The 21,492-nt window shown below is 38.1% G+C and overlaps 1 protein-coding gene across 1 annotated transcript in view; it reads right to left on the bottom strand.

The window, feature by feature from the left end:
- Adamts6 (ADAM metallopeptidase with thrombospondin type 1 motif, 6) overlaps positions 1–21,492 on the bottom strand; it is a 209,504-nt gene that overhangs the window by 9,619 nt on the left and 178,393 nt on the right. The window contains exons 21-23 of the mRNA XM_013025239.1: positions 18,921–19,125; positions 5,747–5,923; positions 2,489–2,645 (exon numbers count right to left, since the gene is read on the bottom strand). Of these exons, the coding sequence (XP_012880693.1) occupies positions 2,489–2,645; positions 5,747–5,923; positions 18,921–19,125 (539 nt within the window). The remainder of the gene's footprint in view (positions 1–2,488; positions 2,646–5,746; positions 5,924–18,920; positions 19,126–21,492) is intronic.

Here is a 21,492-nt window from a genome sequence, read left to right as displayed (position 1 = left end):
TATCAGTAATAACTCTCAAAAGATTGTTGTCAGCATATTAAGCATACATACACATACAGGGAGGTATATTTATGTATGTCACACAAGTAAGATGGGTAATATAAAGGGTCTAATAGAATAACCTGATAGTTATATTTTTCCCTCCCACTGAACTTTGTACCTTGACATTGTGAAAGAAATGTACTGGCTAATAACTTACAATGGATCAGTTATTTGCCATAGCTTCATGAAAGGGAGAGATTTTTACTTAGATTATTTAAGAGACAATTTCTTTTTTTTCCTTTCTTCCTTCCTCCCTTCCTCCCTCCCTCCCTCTCTCCCTCCCTCCCTCCTTCTCTCTCTCTCTCTCTTTCCTTTCTTTCTTTTTCTTTCTTTCTTTGTCATGGGGCTTGAACTCTGGCCCTGAGTGCTGTCCCTGAGCTCATTTCAGCTCAAGCTAGTGCTCTAGAGCCACAAGGCCACTTCCGGTTTTCTGGTGGTTAATTGGAGATAAGAGTCTCACAGACTTTTCTGCTCAAGCTGGCTTTGAATATTGACCTCAGCCTCCTGAGTAGCTAGGATGACAGGTGTGAGCCATTGTAACCCAGCTTAAGAGACAATTTTTCTAGGCAAACTACTTCTAGTCATTATGGATGCTGGGCTCTTCTCAAGCCTTTTCTAGAATGTCTCATAAAGACAAAAATTAAGTAGTCAGAGAACTTACAAAGTTTTGATTTTCAATTAATGTAAATAAGGTTATACTATTTTGAAAATATAACAATTTATAATAAAAGTAATTGCATTGTGGCCTCAATATGTAAAAACTGGGCCTTTGGCAAAGAGGCAAGGACTCTGTGTCCTGTCAAACCAGATATTTGCTTTGACATGTTTATGGCAGTTTTTGTGGGTTGGTTTGTTTGAATGGCATTAGGATTTAACTTCAGGGCCTTGAGCTATTTGGGTTGGCTTTTTTGCTAATGGTTATCACTTGAACAATGTCTCTATTTCTGGCTTTTTGCTGGTTAACTGAAATTAAAAGTCTCACAAATCTGTCCACACTGGCTTGGAACTAGAATCTATAGATCTCAGTCTCCTGAGTAGCGAGCATTGTAAGTATGAGCCACAAGAACTCTGTTTTTTTTCTTTTTGTATATTTTTACTGTAAAAATACTGTACAGAGGGGTTACAGTTACATGAGTAAGGTATATGAGTACATTTCCTATTAGGAACTCTGTTTCTGACATTTATTTTCAAGCAGAACCCCATAATGGGTTACTTAGTTAATTTGAATGTGTTATTTTATATGTTGTTCATGCACCTGATTTGATCACAGCTCTATTTTATGTGAAAATGTTGTCTGAACCACATTTACCATGCCATACATACCTCCAGATTCTTAACAGCTTTTAAGTTTTTGTGTAGCGTGTATGGGGGGATGGAGATTTCTAAGAATTGGAATTTATGTCTTCATGCTTGTTGGGCAGATATTGTCAACTTAAACCATATCTCTCACTCCTTTTTATTTCTTTAGTTTTAAAGGAGAGTTTCAAACTTTTTTTTTCTTATTGCTCATGTGGTGCTGAGGAATCGAACCCAGGGCCTCATGCATGCAAGGTAAGCGTTCTACCACTGACCCACCTTCCCAGCCCCGAGTTTCAAACTTTTTGCCCAAGCTTGTGCCACAGTCTTCCTACTTATACCTCTCCCATAGCAGAAGGGTTACAGATGTGTACCACCATGCCCAGCTTGTTTGTTAGGATGGATTTTGCTAACTTTGTTTCTGGGCTGATTTCAAATTGAGATTCTCCCGATCTCCATTTCATGAATAGCACTTGATTTTTTAATTCTGATTTCTGATATAGTGCTTTGTATAGTAGAATTCAAGACATTTTTGAAACATTTACTAAATGAATAAAGCACTTTTATTTAAATAAAAGATAAGATAATTCATAATTTGGCTAACTCTGCCATTAATGGAAGGAATTTCCAATATCTAAGAAAAAGAGACATGTTAGAGCACTGTCATTCTGTTAATTAAAAGCTACATAATTATTTTCACTTTCTACAATGAGAGAATGAGCATTTATACCACAACTATCTTTACATATATGCTTTCATTATGTATAATAATTGTGAGCTGAATCTTCATAATGGTAGAGATTTATTATCTCATCAAAAGAACATTTTCACTTTTAAGAGTGACTCATTACACAGCACTTTCCCATAACAAAGTTTTACTTAAAAAACATTCTAATTCGGCCATGACCTTAGGGACTACCCACTCTAATCTCTCACTTTATAGATTGGTAGACTTACCTCTTGAGAAGTTAAGTGACTTAGCAAGGCTAAAGAATTCCAAGAGTCAGCATTAAATTTAGGTCTCCTGATATTAGTCCAGGGCATACACAGCTTTCACCACCCTTTATAAAAACTATATGCTAACTATGGATTCCTAGGAACAGCAGAGGCATCATGAAAGACCACAGGCCTCTTTCCACAGGCACCTTACCTTCAGTACTGGAGATGGGTGTACTGTCACATTTGCTTTCACACTGCTGCATGGATGGAGGCCGAACAGTGTCTGGACAGTCACTAGATGCTTGTCCAGTATAGGAGAGGCACTGCACAGTACGCATTTGTTGTCCAAGGCCACACTGAGCAGAACACTGCATTCAAAGATAGAGAAAACAATTCCAGTTTCAACAATTCTTAGTACAGTACTGTAAAGCCCACAGGTGGGTCATCATTAAGGGATCATTTATTCTACTACAAAATTCATTTAAGAACTCATATCGTTGCTCTAGGAAGCCAGAGTTCAAGAGATGCTGGTTTCTTGAGCTATCTCTCCAACAATTCCATGCAACATTGATAAAATGTAGTGGGAGAAGAGTGAGAAATCCCAGTGATGAAGTAGTATACAGAGAGATTCTAGAGCTGGGTTATTACTTTTGATCCCTATTTATTTTAGGTTTATAGGTAAATAACCTGGTGGTCTATCAAATCATTACTAACATAGTAGTGGTGATTGGTAAGGAGCCTGCTAAGGGATCATTTTTAAAAAGCTTGAATAAGCACTTTAATTTTTCTAAGGTATTGTAGGTCCCAAACCTGAGAAGTGATCAGCTATTAACCAGTTAGCATGTTTCCCTTGTTCATCTGCTCAGGGATTCCGTCACTTCAGGATTGAAGTTACTGAGTGGCTGGGTGTAGCTGGGACCATTCAGCCACCTAGATTGAAGAATGGAGCTAGATCTGTTTTTTGGGCCTGTCACTCAAAAACCTGTGAGGTCTGTGATCAAAAGGATAAGGAGCCGAGCGCTGGTGGCTCACGCCTGTAATCCTAGCTACTCAGGAGGCTGAGATCTGAGGATCAAGGTTCAAAGCCAGCCCAGGCAGGAGAGACTGTGAGACTCCTATCTCCAATAAATCACCAGAAAACCGGAAGTGGCGCTGTAGCTCAAGTAGTTGAGCGCTTGCCTTGAGCTGAAGATCTGAGGGCCAGCGCCCAAGTCCAGAGTTCAAGCCCCACGACCAACCAAAAAAAAAAAAAAAGGATAAGGAGCTTACCAGCACAAAGACAGGATGGTGTATTTACAAGGTATATAGAAGCCTTATTGCATTTGTTTGCAATAACTCAGAGCAATCGCCAGATTTGCAAAGATATTCATATGCTTTCTTTTATAGAATGACAAACAAACACACTCTAAAATGTATAAACGTGTATATTATCACAATGCAGTATGAAATTGAGGCTTCTATGGGAAACATTTATTTTTATCAAGTGTATTCCATTTGAAAATTTTGGAAATGAAATGAACTACTTCTCCAGAGTTGGTGATACATCTTCATAGAACTTGGCACAGAGGAAGTATGTTTACTTACCTCAATAGGCGCTAAAAATCTTTGCCTTTTCCCAATAAAATAAATATGTATGTATACACACACACACACACACACACACACACACACACACACACACACTGTTATACTCCAAAAATGTTGAATTGTTGCCATGCTCCAGTAATAGTGGATTTTGGCCAAAAGTTTACTATCTACTTCTATGGACCCAAACCCAGGGCTTCATGCATGCTAAGTGATCATTATACCACTAAGCTAAATCCCAGCTTTGAAATGCCATTTTTAACATGTAATGACAGGTAAACAAAATCATATTGTTATAGGTTGAGTCTTGAAAATTAGAAAACGACTAATGATAGGCAAATTATAATACCACGGGATATTGGCTGGCTATAAATTTCCTTTCTATGATATTGTAGTTATAATCGTCATCATTAAGACAGGATCTTACTATGTAGCAGAGGCTTGCTTTGAACTCATGATCCTTTTGCCTCCATCTCCCAAGTATTGAGATTACAAGCTTGCTCAACATAGCCGCTTTTGTATTATCTTTAAAGTGTAATTTAACAGATACCTTCTTTGGCATTTAGAAAAACAACACTGAATTTTCCTTTGTGCTTCAAACATGCCAGTTTTTATTTTTAAGTGAAGAGATATAACTGTTTATTGTGAAAAAGTTGACATTATGAAGTGTATGTACAGGGCTGGGAAGGTGGCTCAGTGGTAGAGTGCTTGCCTTGCATGCATGAGGCCCTGGGTTCGATTCCTCAGCACCACATAAGCAGAAAAAATTTTTAAAAAGCCGGAAGTGGCGCTGTGGCTCAAGTGGTAGAGTGCTAGCCTTGAGCTGAAGAGCTGAGGGACAGCGCTCAGGCCCAGAGTTCAGGCCCACGACCGGACCCCCCCCAAAAAAAGAGAAGTGTATATACAGATACTATATAATGGCTAATTTGAGCAACTGTAACAATCAGTCTAGCTATTTAATAAAGGCACTATTTCACAAAGTTTGTCATTCTTCTTGTGATGAGAATCAACCTGTTTAACGGGGTTTTAGATAGCTAATATCAAGTTAACACAACAGTACATGAGAAAGAAAACTAGGAATTGGAACATAAAATAAAAATGAGTTCAATATAAAAAAATACATACCAAAGCCCAATTCACATCATTCCCCAGAGAAAAAGAAAACATTTGAAGTGTATTAATAATATTTTCTAAGATTGTCAAACATATTTTGAACCAACAGCTGCCCAAACTTCTCTATGAGGTTAGAAAGAACTTTTCTTTTTTTTTTTTTTTGCATGTGGGAAAATTAAGACATTGGTGTTCATTTGTTCTTGAATTAGAATCCAAAGCTTTGGTGTTTCTTCAAATCTCCACTGACTGGGTCTATGTCTATTCTAATTTTAACTTAAAACGGTAGGGCAGAAAATGTAATTAAAATTGGGATGTGTGTCTGTAATCCTAGCTACTCAGGAGTCTGGGCTCTGAGGCTCATGGTTCCAAGTCAGCCTGGGCAGGAAAGGCTTGGAACTCTTATCTCCAATAAACTACCAGAAAACCGGAAGTGGCGCTGTAGCTCAAGTGGTAGAGTGCTAGCCTTGAGCTGAAGAGCTGAGGGACAGTGCCCAGGCCCAGAGTTCAGGCCCCACGACCGACCAAGAAAAAAAAAGGGATGTGTGTGACACGCCATGGCACATGTGTGTGGAGGCAGGAAGTGTGGGTGTTCAAGGCCAGCTGGGCTAGTGAGACTCTGTCTCAAGAAGAAAAGAAAGAGATGTACATAGGTGTGGGAGAACACGACTCAATGTGCTGTGACAGACTTCCCAGTGTGAACGGCGCCTCCCTTGCAAAGACAAAACCTCAGGAGCCTCTGGATCAACAGCAACCCTCAATCCAGCCGCCTCACCTGGCCCCAGTCTCCTGTCACCCAGCGAGGAGGCGGGCAGCGGCCCAGGCTGCAGCGGATCCGAACAGGAGGTTTGCTTTCATCGGGACATTGTGCCGCTGGGAAGGTCTTGGAAAGGTCACTGCTCTTGCACAGAACAATCCGATGCTTGAATCCTGGGCCACATTTTGGTGTGCACTGGAAATAAAAACAAGTACGAATGAGTAACAGCATTGTAAAGGCAAAACTTTGAGGGAATTCTTTCAAGAAATAAATGTGCACGTGCAAACAATATATGTACACCTAAATTCTAGGCAAAAACCCTTAGGTAAGAAATTCTTTAAAAGCTTTAAAACAGAAGTGGTTTGATCTTTCCCTTAAAGTCTCAAAGAGCTGACGTCAGTGTTTGCTTCTCTCTCTCCTTCCTTCCTCCCTCCCTCCTTTCTTTCCTTTCTTTCTTTCTTTCTTTTTCCTTCCTTCCTTCCTTTCTTCTTTCTCTCTCTCTCTTTCTTTCTTTCCTTCCTTCCTTTCTTTCTCTCTCTCTTTCTTTCTCTCTCTCTCTCTCTTTCTTTCTTTCTTTCTTTCATCCAGGGCCGAGTTCGGCCTGGGCACTGTTTCTGAGCTTCTTTTGCTTCTTTTTTTAAAATTTTTTTTTATTGTAAAAATAGTGTAGTGTACAGAGGGGTTACAGTTACATGAGTAAGGTAATAAGTACATTTCTTATCAAGCATTGTTGTCTCTTCCTTTGTTTCCCCCTACCATCCCTTCCCTCCCCAACTCCTCCCACCCCCTCTCCCCTTGTAAAGTTGGTTTTCAACATAGTGTCTTGTACATCTCATTGTTACAATGGGTCAGCCTGTATCCTTATTCCAGCATTTTGTTATTTCCCTTCCTCTCCCCAAATTAGAAAAATGTCACCCCAGTTAGAATGGCTATAATCAAGAAATCTAATAACAACAGATGCTGGAAGAGATGTGGCCTAATTCATTGTTGGTGGGAGTGTAAACTTGTTGAACCACTTTGGAAAGCAGTATGGAAGTTCCTCAGAAGACTCCACATAGAGCTCCCATATGACCCAGCAATCCCACTTTTGGGCATTTACCCAAATGATCACAAACAAGACTATACTAAAGCTACCAGCACAACTATGTTTATCGCTAAGATATGGAACCAACCCAGATGCCCCTCAGTAGATGAATGGATAAAGAAAATGTGGTATATAGAGAGAGTGGAATTCTATACCTCCATAAGAAAGAATGACATCGTCCCATTTGTTAGGAAATAGAAAGACTTGGAAAAAAAATTATATTAAGTAAAGTAAGCCAGACCCAAAGAAACATAGGTCCCATGGTTTCCCTTATTTGCAATAACTAGTATAAGTCTAGGATAAGCAGAAAAGGCCAAAAGCTTCTGAGCTTCTGTTTTGCTCAAGGCTAGCACTCTACCACTTGAACCACAGCACCACATGTGGCATTTTCTGGGAAGTTAATTGGAGATAAGAATCTCATAGATTTTCCTGCCTGGGCTGGCTTCAAATAGTGATAATCAGATCTCAGCCTCCTGAGTAGCTAGGATTACAGGTCTGAGCCACTGGTGTCTGGCTCAGTATTTGCTTCTCCTGGCTAATTTATTTTCTTCTTTTACTAGGGATAGGCTTATTCCTCACTCCTCCTTATCCTGGGTTTTATTCGGCTGTAATTAAATGCTCCTTCAATTTTGGAATGTGGAATTCTTGGTTTCCTACCTGCTGGTGTAGTTTTCTTCCTTTTGCTTTTTTTTTTAGAGTATTTTTTTTATTACAAAGATACTGTACAGAGGTTACAGTTACATGAGTAAGGTAAGGAGTACATTTCCTATGGAGCATTGTTACCCCCTCCTTTGTTTTTCCGCTACCATCCCTTCCCTCCCTGCCTCCCAACTCCTTCCTCCCCTCACCCCAAACTGTGAAGTTCGTTTTCCACATAGTGTCTTGTACATCTCATTGTTAAAATGGGTCAACCTGTATTCTTATTTCAGCATTTTGTTATTTCCCTTCCCCTCCCCAAATTAGAAAAATGTATAAACAAGATGCAGGGCACAAGAATCAAATACAGTGAAAACAGGGATTATACCATGGGGGAAGAACATACAAAAGAAACAATTTTTTTTAAAAATCACATGATAAATATATTATAAATATATATATTATAAATTATTATAAATATATTAAAAACAACAGCAAGAAAGATAAAAACCTCTTGTGTCCCTATGTTGGGGTTCATTTCACTTAGCATCATCTTATATGGTTGGTGTAGCTTTCTTAAGGGATTTTTTTTGTTATTAGTAGACCAGAAGGACTTGTCTTTGTGATGCAACTATTCTTATTGTGTGGTACCTAAGAATATACAGGTATTGCACAAAGAAGGAAGGAAGGAAGGAAGGAAAGAAGGAGGGAAGGAAGGGAGGGTGGGAGGGAATGCAGGAAGGAGGGAGGGAGGGAGAGAGGGAAACAGGCAGGCAGGCAAGCTCCATGTTTCCTTATCCACCAATTACAAACCTAATGAACTTGACTGTTCTTTAGAATAGGGTCTGTCTACTTTTCAAACTGAGGAATGGTTGCTTCTTCTCATGTCATAAATGTTATTAACCTCATCTCTACATATTTCTAAGCCACCTCTTTAATGGAAGTGGCTGATTGAAGGACTGAAACTCTTCAGCTTTCCAAAATGTCTAGGTTCTTCCTTAAAATATGTCCTTCCTCTTATTCAAGCGAGGGCCTAGCCTCACTGTTTCTATGTGTTTCATTCAGGAAGTATACAAAACTGGAGACATAAAATGAAGGTAGATCGTTTCTAATTTTAATGAATTCATAGTCTTATTTAGGACATAAACGTGACCGTACACTAATGTTACACACCATAAAGGTGCATGCAGAACATATCAATTCTTGTGTGCCTAATCATCACTAGTTTGTTTCATAATTACTTATTTACATATCTTTCTCATCTCTATCACAATATAACCTGAAAATTACTCTACTTCTGTTTCTGGTCCCGCTATTCATTTGATCACACATTCTGGCTGAGGGCTTTGAATAAGCACCTAATAAATATATGTTATTCTTTATCCCAAAAGATGATGTTTTGATTTACTGAATGGCGATGTCTTAATAAATACTGTATACATTATTTATTTTTTGCAGTGCTAGGACCTTGCTTGCATTATGCTCTACCACTGAGCTATATTCCCAGCCTCTGTACACATCTTTAAGTGATGGTGTTAGTAAGGGTCATCCTTGAGCCTGGTATATGTAATAGAAAGAATAATACTGATTTTTTTCCAGGTACAAATCAAGGATTCTATTCACTCTCCTTATCACAATGAATGCAGTAACAGAATGTATTACCTCCAGCTTAGTAAGTTTCATTGGAACTAATTTTAAAGGATGATAGTATATCCAAGACAGATTTAGAAGAAGCAAAAGCTGGGGAGTTTAGATCAAGAGAGAAATCCTTTTCACAGCCAATAATACCCTTCAATCTTGCTGCCACCTCATTCTACCTAGATAATAGTCTCTCATATTATTAATCTGTCTTAGAAGTCTCTTGTACATCTATTGATTTCTCTCCAGCTCCACTGCTACTAAACTTACTTCAGACAAATATTATTTCCCATATGAAATTTTGCAACTACTTCCTAATAGCTCTCCTGGTTTTTTTTGTTTTTTTTTTTTCTCTTGCCTCACTCCAATCCACTTTCTGAACATCAGAGGAAATTTTGTAAAGCACGAGTCTGTTAATATTGCCTTTTAGCTTCAAAAAATCCTTAATGGTTTACTATTGCTTTGAAGATAAATTTTAAACTCTTTGAATGTGCAAGGTTCTACTTAACCTCTTCAGATTAATTTCTCTATATCTTTGCCATGCTAACTATTTGTAGTAGTCTCTAGTGCTATCCCAATGCCAGGCACAAGCTAACAATGCTGCTGCTTCTGGAGTTACAATGACTGATAACCACCCCCCCCCCACATACCCCACTATTCTACTAGCTTTTTTTTTTTTTGGTGCCAGTCCTGGGGCTTGAATTGGGGGTCTAGGCACTGTCTCTGAGTTTCTTTTGGCTCAAAGCTAGTGTTCTACCACTTGACTACCACTTACAGCTTTTTTGGTAATTGGACAGAAGAGTCTCACAGACTTTCCTGCCTAGGCTGGCTTTGAACTGTGATCCTCAGATCTCAGACTTCTGAGTAACTAGGATTACAAGTATGAGCCATTGGAGCTTGGCTCACTATGAACTACTGTTGAACAAACACTATATGCTAAATATGATGCTAAAACGCCTGTGAGATGGCAATTATTATATTTTTAAAGCAAAAAATTTAAATGATTGGTAGAAAATTGTAAATATTACATGTCTATGGATGATTTATGTTCAGATGGGTCATGGGTGTCTGACTAGATACTAAATTTTTTTTGGGGGGGTCTGGTCGTGGGGCCTGAACTCTGGGCCTGGGCGCTGTCCCTCAGCTCTTCAGGTCTACCACTTGAGCCACAGTGCCACTTCCAGCTTTTTTCTTTTTGCTTATGTGGTGCTGAGGAATTGAACCCAGGGCCTCATGCGTGCAAGGCAAGCGCTCTACCACTGAGCCAACTTCCCAGCCCCAACTAAATATTTCTAATACTTCTAACAATAATAGTAATAACTCTATTTCCTGGATATAAGTCCTTGTACTATATACTTTGCTTATATTGCTGAATTTAATCCCCACAGCAACCCTATAACTTTACACTTCACATATGTAATAACTGCTGTAGAATAAACAAAGTATTCAAATCTCTTGATTTTGCCTCCCTTTGTCTTTTAATTTAAAGTCAAATCTCTTCCATTATCCCAACAAAGCATTAGGGGATTTTTGCTACCCTGTGAGTGCAGTATATCACCTTGAATAATAGGTACACTAAGGAATCTACTACTTTACACTCCATTAAGGCTTCATAGTTTACAAAATATGTTCAAATATTTTATTAAACAAGTATTTGAGAATTATCATAAATGAGGAAAGGTTAACTGACTTAATGAAGGGTAAACAGCAAATAACAGAGCTAAAACTAAGTCCTAACCTTCTAACTTAACATTGTGATTCATTCTTCAGGACCTACCTATTATCCATTCCTCTGTTATTATAATCACTATCCCAGACTGCTCTTTATTCTTACAGAAAAAAATGCATAAGAATACATAAATATGAATTCGCTAATTACTATAAAAGTCAAATGAAGGTGAAATATAAAGGCTAGAACACCCCTTCATATTTTCTGTAAATAGGCAGGAAGCTAGGTCTTGATTTGGAAATCATAATGAGCATCTAATTTGGAAGCAAAGAATGAAAAAAATAAAGTACTTCTAGCACTTTCCTTGCTCCATTCATATTTTAAAATTATCTGAATGTATAGTAAAGGCTGAGACATATGCATTTTGCTTATTGTAATATCTTTTTCCAGTAGCAGTTTCTGCTATTATTTTAAGAATGTAATAACCTCAAGCAGTCTATACTAAGAGGATAGGCCAAGTTCTGCTTACAATTAAGGAACACAGACAATACAGACAATTCATTCAGATGTGTCTGAGAGGTCTCAAGAAACCCAATCCAAACAGAACAAGTAAGACTGATGATGATGATGATGATGATGATGATGATTGATAATAATAGAGTAGCACCAATATATCTTAAGTATCATGCAATGTTCTAAATCTTTGTATGTAGTGATCTACTTAATCCTCACAGAAACCCTATGTATAAGCATTGTCATCAGACCTGTTTGCAGGTGAAGAGAATAAAGACTGGGTAGCATAGACAAGTCCAGATGGTAGCTTCCTGTTCGAAGAAAGCTTGGAAACACAAGTGTCGAAGACATAAGCCATCTGCAGGACATTGTGTAGCTACATGCAAAACTAATTAATGACATCTTCCACCCAGGCAAGACATTGTTTGGAAAAATTATACCTCCAAATCCACGAAATAAGAGCTCAAAAGAGGGAATGGGTAAAAACGACAGTAGTTCTCCATTTTTTTTCCTGTGGTTTTGCTTTCCACACTTTTGTGGTCTGGAAATATTGAATGGAAAATTTCAAAAATAGGTAATTCATGTTTTAAATTGCACACCATTCTGAGTAGTATGCTGAAATCTCCTGCAGTCCTGCCTGGAACATGAATCATCTTTGTCCAGCCTGTCCACAATATATATGCTACATTCCCTCTCAGTCACTTCGTAGCCATCTTAGCCAGAAAATTGACTTGCCATAATGGTGCACTTATGTTCAAGCAACCTTTATTTTACTTAGTAATGACATTCCAAATGTGAAGTGGTGATGCCTCATTTCATTGAAAGGTAAAAATTTCTAATGTAAGAAAAATAAAATCCTATGCTGGGGTTATGAAGATCTATGGTAAGAACCTAGATCCTATCTGTGAAACTGTTCAGTAAAAGGATAGGTATGTTTTACTGTTGACTTCAACTAACAAAAAAGTATGGTCATACTGTGTGAACAGCGCTTAGTTTAGAAAAGACATTAGATTTATGGATGAAAGACATGATACATCTAAAGAGTGTTGTGTCGTAAGAGGACTTCAGCAAGACATCCTCTGAAATGAGCGGCAGCAAGCCATTTGATACTGTATGGATGACTACACAGATTCAGAAATAGGTCTGGATTGAAAAATACAAACACTACGGAAGAGGCTGCATCTGTCATATTTCTCACAGAGTTGGAGAAGTTGAGGAGAAAGGAAACTATCCTTTGTCTTCCACTGTGGTGCAAGTAAGCACTTCTGGAAGAAAATGCCCAATACAACCTATACTCTTAAAAGTGCAAACGAGATCATAAATACAGGGCATAATAGATACTACGTTAGCAGAGCGCAAGACATAGAAAGAGGCCAGGTGTATGGTGTAGAACACATGTGCTCTCAAAAACAAGAACAGAAATAGTATTTGGAGAGAGTCATCATGGGGTTCTCTTCAACCTACCATTTATAAAAAGCTTCAATTTTTAAATTTAAATTTTTAGGTTTTTAATGGTAGTTCCAGTCACGGTCCTGCTGAGCTATTTCTCCATCCCTTTATCCTACAGGCTTATCATGTCATGCGGAGGATTGAAGCTAAATGAAAAACTGCCCTCAAAACTCCTCATCTCTGATTCCAAGAGGATACAATAGATCCCATCCCACCCCCCAAACCAAACCAACCAACCAACCAAATCAGAATTACACCACCTCTCTCTGCTCAACTAATGCTTATAGCCTGGGTGAATCTTGTAGACTCTTGATTTATTTTGTGCATGCATGATCACCTCTAAAAATTATAACCTTCCAGAAGGGTAGAACAGCTGTCTTCCTAGTTTGGAACAACTGTAAACAACTGTAAACTGTAAACTGCATCTGGTGTATTGGGAGCACTGGGGTCAAGCCTCTGGTCTATGGCCCACGGCAGAGATGACCTTCACATTACTTTTGTGTGTATTGTGTGTTTTATTTGTGTGTATTTGTTTCAGTTTTGTTAGTTATTCCTAACCTATAACTGTGCCTAATATATTAAATTTTGTCTTTATGATATATATGTTTAGGATAAAACATGGATATATAGGCTTATGCATGAATCATAGAATCAGGTATCCAATGAATACAAGGGGTGCTATTGTACAATTCTACCACATTTTTCATTCAAGCCCAAACTCTACAGATCTAGATACAAATACTACATATGTATAGCAAGTCTCTCCACTCTGGTCTCAGCAAATATGTTTCTTAAGGGTGATATTAAATGCTTACAGTTCTAAAAATAATAAAAGGCACAGGGAAGCCACATAGAAGGGATTCATTCCAAGCAGAATACTATTCTGAAAATCCTTCTCACCATACACCAGAGATATTCACGCAGAAATAGCCTTTGTTTATTTGTTTGGTGTTTTGTTTGTTTGTTTTTATTTCAGCCTTCTGCTTCCATTAACCTAAATTTCACAATTGCCTCTCTTCTGCCTCCTGACAAATGTGTTTGTCCATCTTACAATCTGTTTCATTAAGTAATCTAACAAAAAGAAGGAATTTCAGAAAAAGAAGTTATAGCCATGGTGTTTATATATATATATGTATACATACATACATATATACATATGTGATTAATAGGAATTCAGTTAAATGAGAATGCTTCAGAGTACTTCCCTGGGATAATCACTGGTCTATACCGCATAAAAGATCTGTTTCTACATGGTTTCATGAATATGCTATAAATCTTCTAGTCATTGCAAGAAATTTCAATAGTTCAGTAATAAAATTTTATTTTTAGGCTAAAGAATATAGCTATAAATATAAAACTTCATCATTCTTCCATATAATAAACTAGAAAGTAGTAGGGTAGAAGACATTATTTCAGTGGAAAGTCTATTCTCTAATAAAATTATTTCTATTTTTCTCTATTGTAGGTAAATAATTATTCTACCTTCTTACATTCATAAATTTCAGACCTCACCATTATTTTAAATTGGACCAGACCACCTATATAGGAGGTTGGGTATAAGAGGTGGTTTTTATGAGGAACCTTTACGATTAAAAAGCAAAAACATATTTTGTAGAAAAAAGTAAAACCACACTAGGGAAAGCTATTTGGCCCTCACTTGTAAAAGAAATACTGGGCAAGGCATCCTGACTCTTGTCTGTTAGCTCAACATCTAGGCTGAGGCAGGAGGTTGGTTAGTTCAAGGGCAGGCTGGACTACACAGTAAGCCTCTCTCTCACTCCTCTCTCTCTCTCTCTCTCTCACACACACACACACACACATACACACACGCACAAATACTAATAGTTTGTGATTTGACTGAGTTCTCACTGCAGAGGTGTGTTTAACAATCATAAAACCAGAGTAGGACCTAAGAGTATGCAAAGTGGTAGCACCATTGGCTTCTCCAAAAAAATTCAATCAGTCCCTTTTAAATACTCCCCTCCCACCCTGTCCTTCATAACTAAGGCTACGTAAAAGTCTCATCAAGTCAGCTGAGGATGATGCTTGTTCTCTATCCACTTGTGTAAGAAAAGTACAAGAAACAGACCAGTTAGCAGAGGTATTCTGGGGGGGATGGGGGGAGAGCCAACTATTCTGGGTTCAAACTGTTGGAACCCATTCATAATATGTAGCAACACTTTCAAGAGCTACTTGCCAAGTGATGGGAGAAAATACAATATTTAAAAATCTAACATCTTATGGGTGATCCTGAGACTGAGAATAGATGATAGGAAACAGGAAAGCCACGGGTTCATAAATTCCATAAAAGGCTGCCAATGAGCCATTTCCCATCACAGCCAATTGGCTCTTTTTTTTTTTCTTTTGTTATAAGCACTGGGTGGGTTTAGCTGTTGGGAAAAGAGATGCTGGTTTCTCAACAATGGAAATTTTTGTACTACACTAGAGTGGATGACAAAGAAGTGGAAAGGATCAAAGGTGAATTCCTCTTACTGAAGCGTATTTTCGTCAGCTGAACCTCACCCTTCTGATTAGCAGAGCTCACAGATGATTGCTGGGAAGGATGAAGGAGCAGAAAGGGAAGGGAAGTTTTCATAGTTGTGTCAAAAGAAAATCCTGTAAAATATTTGCAAAAGGTTAACTGTAAAGAGATTGAACATTACCTGCTCTCCTACTGAGAGGAATAGAAGGGAAAACCAGGTATCTTGCTCTCCCCATAGCTACTCAGACACCTGTTTCATTTGATGCCATTTATTTACTTACTTACTTATTTTTAACCCATTTAGGGAAGAGATGGGTTGCCTGGTAAAGATATGGAAGCCTGAGAACACAAGCCACCTTTTCCAAGATAAACAGGATAGAAATCACCTCAGCTTGAACAAAGAATAACAATTGTGGTAAAGATGGTATTCAACTAGACAATATGACAGCATTTCTTGACTGAAATTTTTTAAGTCATCTGTGGAAAGACAACAGCAGGTACCAACACTTTTTTGAAGGTGATAATTCCAGCATGGGTATGCCACTTCCAAGTACTCTTTATTTCTAAGCTTTTGACTCAGCTATCTTAAAGAAGAAATGTGATTTAAAATGTTCTCTGAATGCATATATATATAAAAATATATATATACCTACATACATATATACATATATTCATACACACACACACACACACACACACACACATATATATATATTTCTTTAAGGACCTTCACTGATGCTTAAAAGCAGCTTAGATCCAGTTCAGCAAGCTACTTAAAGGATTAGATAGATAAGAATTCAAAATTTAAGAACAAGTAAGAATGATCTATTTGAAATTGAATTGAGAAGTAAACCATATATGTATCACTGATATGCTTCCATTCCAAATACCAATGTTTAAGGTTTTCTCCTCTGCCTCCTCTTCCTCTTCCTCCTCCTCTTCTACTCTCATCTCTCTCCACACACCCACATATGCTGAGGATTAAGCCTAGAGCCTTGTGCATGTGAGGCAATCACTCTACCATTTGAATTCCAGCCCTTTTAGTTTCATTTTGTCTTGTTTCTGACACAGGATCTTGCAGGTGCCTTTGCCAGGGCTGGGCCTCAAACTCAAAATACTCCTGCTCCCACCTTCCTAGGAGCTGGGCTGAGATTACAGTCATGGGCCACCATACTCAAAGGTTTCTTCTGTAAGGTGATTACATTTGGTTGTCTTATTTTAAAACAAAAGTCAGCGGCACAAGCTGGGCAACAGTGGCTCACATATATAATCCTAGCTCCTCAGGAGCTCAGATCTGCGGATCAGAGTTCAAAATGCCAGCCCAGGCAGGAAAATTCATGAGATTTTTACCTCCAATTAACCACAAAAAAGGATAGAAGTGGCTCAAGTGGTAGATTGCTAGCCTTGATCACAAATGCTCAGGGTTAGGGCCCACACGCTGAGTTCAAGCCCCAGGACCAGCACCAAAAAACAAAAACAAAATTATCATTTGTACAGAAAAGTATATGTTAGACAATCAATGTGAAGCAAGTCTGTATGCAGTAGACCTTTGGTTTCTTAGTGGCTAGCAAAAAAAAAAAATTCTAGTTTCTGCTAAGGAAGAATGATTTGGAAAGATGATTTTGTTTAGACTTGTGTATTCAGGCCTTCATCACTAGTTAATTCAATTTATTCTTTAGCACCAGCAATTTTCCCCAACCTACTTTTATCTTACAATCTTTGTATTTCTGGTTAGCTACTTTTCTTATCAGATAAACCATTTCCAACCTCCTTATTCTTTCTAAATTCTATTACTTTTTATATTCAGCTCAATCCCAATCAACTAAAGAGAGTTCAGAGCTGGCCACCAGTAGCCCATGCCTATAACTACTCAGGAGGCTTAGATCCAGAGTATCAAAGTTCAAGGCCAATCCAGGCAGAAAAATCCAAGAGACTCCATCTTCAAAATAACGCAAGAAAATCTGGAGGTGTATCTCAAGGGGCAGAGTGCCAGCCAGCCAGCACGAGGCCCTCAGTTCAAATGTCAGTACTGGCAAGCAAAAAGAACTCCTGATTTGCTCTGAATTTTTATATTAGTTATGTATTTATATGTCACAATTCACTTTTAATAAACACTAATATGTTCTGTAGTTGTTTCATGAATACTTATTATTTTCCCAAGCCTACATTGTTTTTTCTATTCTCCACAGTGCCTATCCTGCCTTGACCTGAAACCTTTAAATAATTCTCTCATTATGATTTCTTCTAATGAAATTATCATTATAAATCAATTTTATGCATTTATATAAGGCTCCTAGCCATGAAAATACAGTACCCTGCAGAACATCTATATTTTAAAACAATAATAGAATTCATATTTGGAAGTTGATGTACCTTCTGTTAGGCAAAGTGGTTTTCTATAACCATGAACTGAATAATCCCCATGTCTCTATCATTGATTGAAGATACAAATAAAAATTAGGTAGACAGAATATAATTACTAAAGCTGGAGAATAAGCTTTAAGAAATTTGGGAAACCATTCCCAGTTCCTGCTGAAGATCCCATGGCTCACCACAACTAGTCAGAATCTTCACTTCCATGTGCCATCTTAAAGTCCTTCTTCTAGCCTTGTACCTCCAGGACAATAAAGCCCCTCAAGCAGAAAGATTCACTGGGAAGTTTGGGGGGGGAGGTGAAGAGAGTTAACACTCTGAGGTTTCTAAACTATGATAGTTTTCTTGTTTTTTTCATTGGTTGGTTTTGACATACTCATGAGATCTACTGGAAATACGCAAAGGAAGTAGTACCACAATAGAGTCTAAAATAGCATCCTGTTTTTCTGTTTTCAGAAAACACTAACTAGCATTATGGAAGCATTCTTTAAAAATCCTTCTCTCAAGAATCTGACAGCTCTTCTTTGTGAATGTGGAAAATGAGATATAAGTATTATATATATATATATATATATATATATAATACATACTGATGAATTAAAACTAATTGCCTATTACTTAATTTTCTCCAAGATCATTTTTCTGAATGCCCCTAGATTAGATTACTTTGTATATAAGTATACCCCTTAGTATTTTAGCCAGATCTGCCTATGCACTAATCATGTATGTGAAGATAAAGGTGAATTCTGAATTTGACTTGTTGGTGTTATAACCCTCAGCTCCATGTTTCTTCCCCATCTGCAAACAGAAGCAATTGGACTTTACAGATACACTATGTCACAAGTCATAATGCATTGATAAATTTATATTTAAAAGTTATGTCATTAGGCTGTTCATATTAAAGAGTTCTTTTATTTATAAAAAATATGTTTTCCAAATGGGACACTAGAAAAGGTCTCCAGTAAGTTTCAGGATGAAAAAAGGCCTGAGTCTCTTTTTGTGCATCTGTTTTGAACTAACTCTCACTAATTCTGAACTTGTGAAGCTGGATAACAATTAGAAGGAAAAGAAATTAATATAAGTAGCCACCACTGTGTTGTTTCAAATTCACCTTCAACTTCTTTCTCATCAAATCGATGCCTAGTTTCTCAGTGATTTCCTTGCCTCCAAAACCCTTTACTTCCTGTCAAACAGCCGTACATTATAGATAGCATGGCCAAATTCACTGTGCGTCCGTTCTTACTTGTTAAATTCTAAGATGTTCACATGAGAGGATTGTCCTTAACATTAACTGCTTTGGCATTACTAGTTAAGACATCTGAAAACATAAAGCCTCATAGTTTCTTACTTCAGACCAGTCCAAGGCCACCCACTGAGGTGGACATGACTGGTTGTTGCAGGACTCTTTTTCCATAGGCCGGTGTGTCAAACAACCACTGTAGTCCAGCGTCTCCTCCTCAGAAGGACCGATCTTCCTGATGCAGAGCACTGCCCGTGTGCGCATCCCGCCATCACAGGTCTTGCTGCACTCCAACCAATCCCCAATGAACCACCTGAGCACGAAGCGGAAGAACACAGATAAGCATCTCTGCCGGGCATCCAGAGAGTTCTCAGTCAAGTGAAGGCACTTCTATGAAGGGTCTACATCCTTTTCCCAGAAAAGCTGACTGTTCCATGTTGGTTGATAAAAAACAATGCGGAATGGAGGAGCCATACGGGAGACTATTGGTTATTTATTTACTTGCCTTATGAAGCATAGCATTTGGGCTTTGGAGCAGGTAGGCCCCAGGTTCCAATAAGCAATGTACTACTTGCTGTCATCAATGAATATGTTCATCATGCTCTTGGATATCAGAGAAAAGAACACAAAATTCATGAGGCTGAATTCCTCGCTGTTGCCCATACCTAAGGTTCATAATGCGGTATTGTAATAAGGAAAGTAAAATCACAAGTGAGATCAGAAGAGCCTGCTGCCTTACATAGTAGTATCCGATTGAGCCTGGTATCCTAAATTTGAGCCTGGTATCCTAAATTTAGCTCCCTAAGCCATAACGGCCTTTGCATCATCATTTGTGTTGTTATCATTTGTTGAGGAAAATCAGCGTTTAGAAATAGGACAGTGAACTAATTTTTCAAACTTAGAACATATGTGTCAAAGTCTAGGTTTTTTCAAACTAAAATCCCGTTTTGGAATGCAAATTTAATCTTGAGTTTTAAACATTTAAACACTATCGTATTTTTTTTTCCTGTTAAGTCATTTTCTAAAGGAGATTCAAAATGCTTTCTTTTCTTTTTTTTTTCCTTTTCTGTTTTCCACAGATGAACACAATCCCAAGTGGTTAGTACCATTTTTGGTCAGGATAAAAATGTGTACTGAGAATAATGACTTGCATGCCAGCCATAGTGAAACTGTGATTCAATTTGCAACAGTGATTTCATCACCAAGATTAGGGGATAAAACAGAAATGTGTCTAACTCAGCCACAAAAAGCTCAGTCATACCACTTCCAGCCATGATCTCATTAGGTCTCATAATGGAAGAGGGACGGAGACCTTCAAATTAAACACAGGTGCAAGCTGAGGGTAGCAGCAGTGATTCAGGAGGTGCTGCTGTTCCTCAGGGCACAGGGTCAGGGCCACCTCTGCCCTTTAACTCTTTGTCCTTTCTTTTCATGTGAACCATCTCTCCTTCAACTTGGAATATAGGAAAAGAAAAGTATTCATCATTCTTTCAATTTCCTTTCTGACTTTAATTTCAGGAATTACATTCAGTCTCTGATGCTCTTTATTATTCCTCATAATGCCCCTTACCATGTCTCTGAATGGATAACACATATCCTGGTTATTTAAAACATTCTGCAATTTCACCACCGCTTTTGGTGCTCTTAGTTTCTCCATTTTCTTTTCTAGTTTAAATATGTCCTGATTCCTTCATCCTATGTACATGTTTGGTCCTCTCATGTCATTCTTTCTGTTTTTCTGCCTTCCTTTTCAGATTCAGTAATAGAAACCTGAACCCAGAAATCATCTTTGGAAATCTCAACTACTGAATCTTTGTAACCTAAGCAGTCCCAAAGCTTGTTCTTTCCAAGCTCTTCCCAAAATTTAACGATCCTCACCAAGTGTCTGTATGCCCATTAGATAGTAACAATATGGAGATTCATATTTGCAAGGTGGAAATCAGAGGAGTTTAGCGGGGCACTGTGGCTCACACTTTTATCCTTGGGGAGACTAGATCGGAAGGATCATGATTGGAGGCCAGACCAGGCAAAACAAAGTTCATGAGATTCTTCCTCATCCCACAGCTGGGCACAATGACACACACCTGTCATCAACAGCTGCATGGGAAGCTGAAACTGGGAGTATCTCAGTTTCAGGCCAGCCCAAGCAAAAAAGTCTTCGAGGCTCCATCTAAATGGGAGAAGCTGGGAATGATGGTAGGTGTCTGCTATCCCAACTATGGCAGAAAGTGAAAAGTTAGGAAGATCACCAGAGATGCATGTATTGGGGGTGGGGGAATCAAGACCCAATCTCAAAAACAAACAACAAAAACCAAAAGTATACAAAGAAATATGCCTGGAAGTGTGGCTCGGGGGTAGAGCATCTGCCTTCAAGCAGAGTACCTAAGTTTCAGGAAAGAGAGAGAAAGAGAGAGTGTCTTTCTGTACTCTATATAAGCCATCTCAGTCTCTAATTATACTAACAATAATATTGGGAGAATGAAATAAGAGAGATGCTATGGAAAATGTTGTTTCAAACTTGATAAACCAGAATATTTTTTATCAGAGAAGCCATACAACCAGATTATTAGTTTTGCTTTGATAAAGGAAAATGACACAGTGTATAAAAATAAACTTATTAAATATTGGATGGGGGATTGATTTCCCAGACTAGAATGAAACTGTGGCTCAAATGGTAGAG

The sequence above is a fragment of the Dipodomys ordii genome, unplaced genomic scaffold, assembly GCF_000151885.1.
Source record: "Dipodomys ordii isolate 6190 unplaced genomic scaffold, Dord_2.0 Scaffold83, whole genome shotgun sequence".
In the NCBI taxonomy this organism is placed as follows: domain Eukaryota; kingdom Metazoa; phylum Chordata; class Mammalia; order Rodentia; family Heteromyidae; genus Dipodomys; species Dipodomys ordii.
The sequence above is the reverse complement of the archived record's forward strand: the minus strand, read 5'-3'. Positions and strand labels throughout refer to the sequence as shown.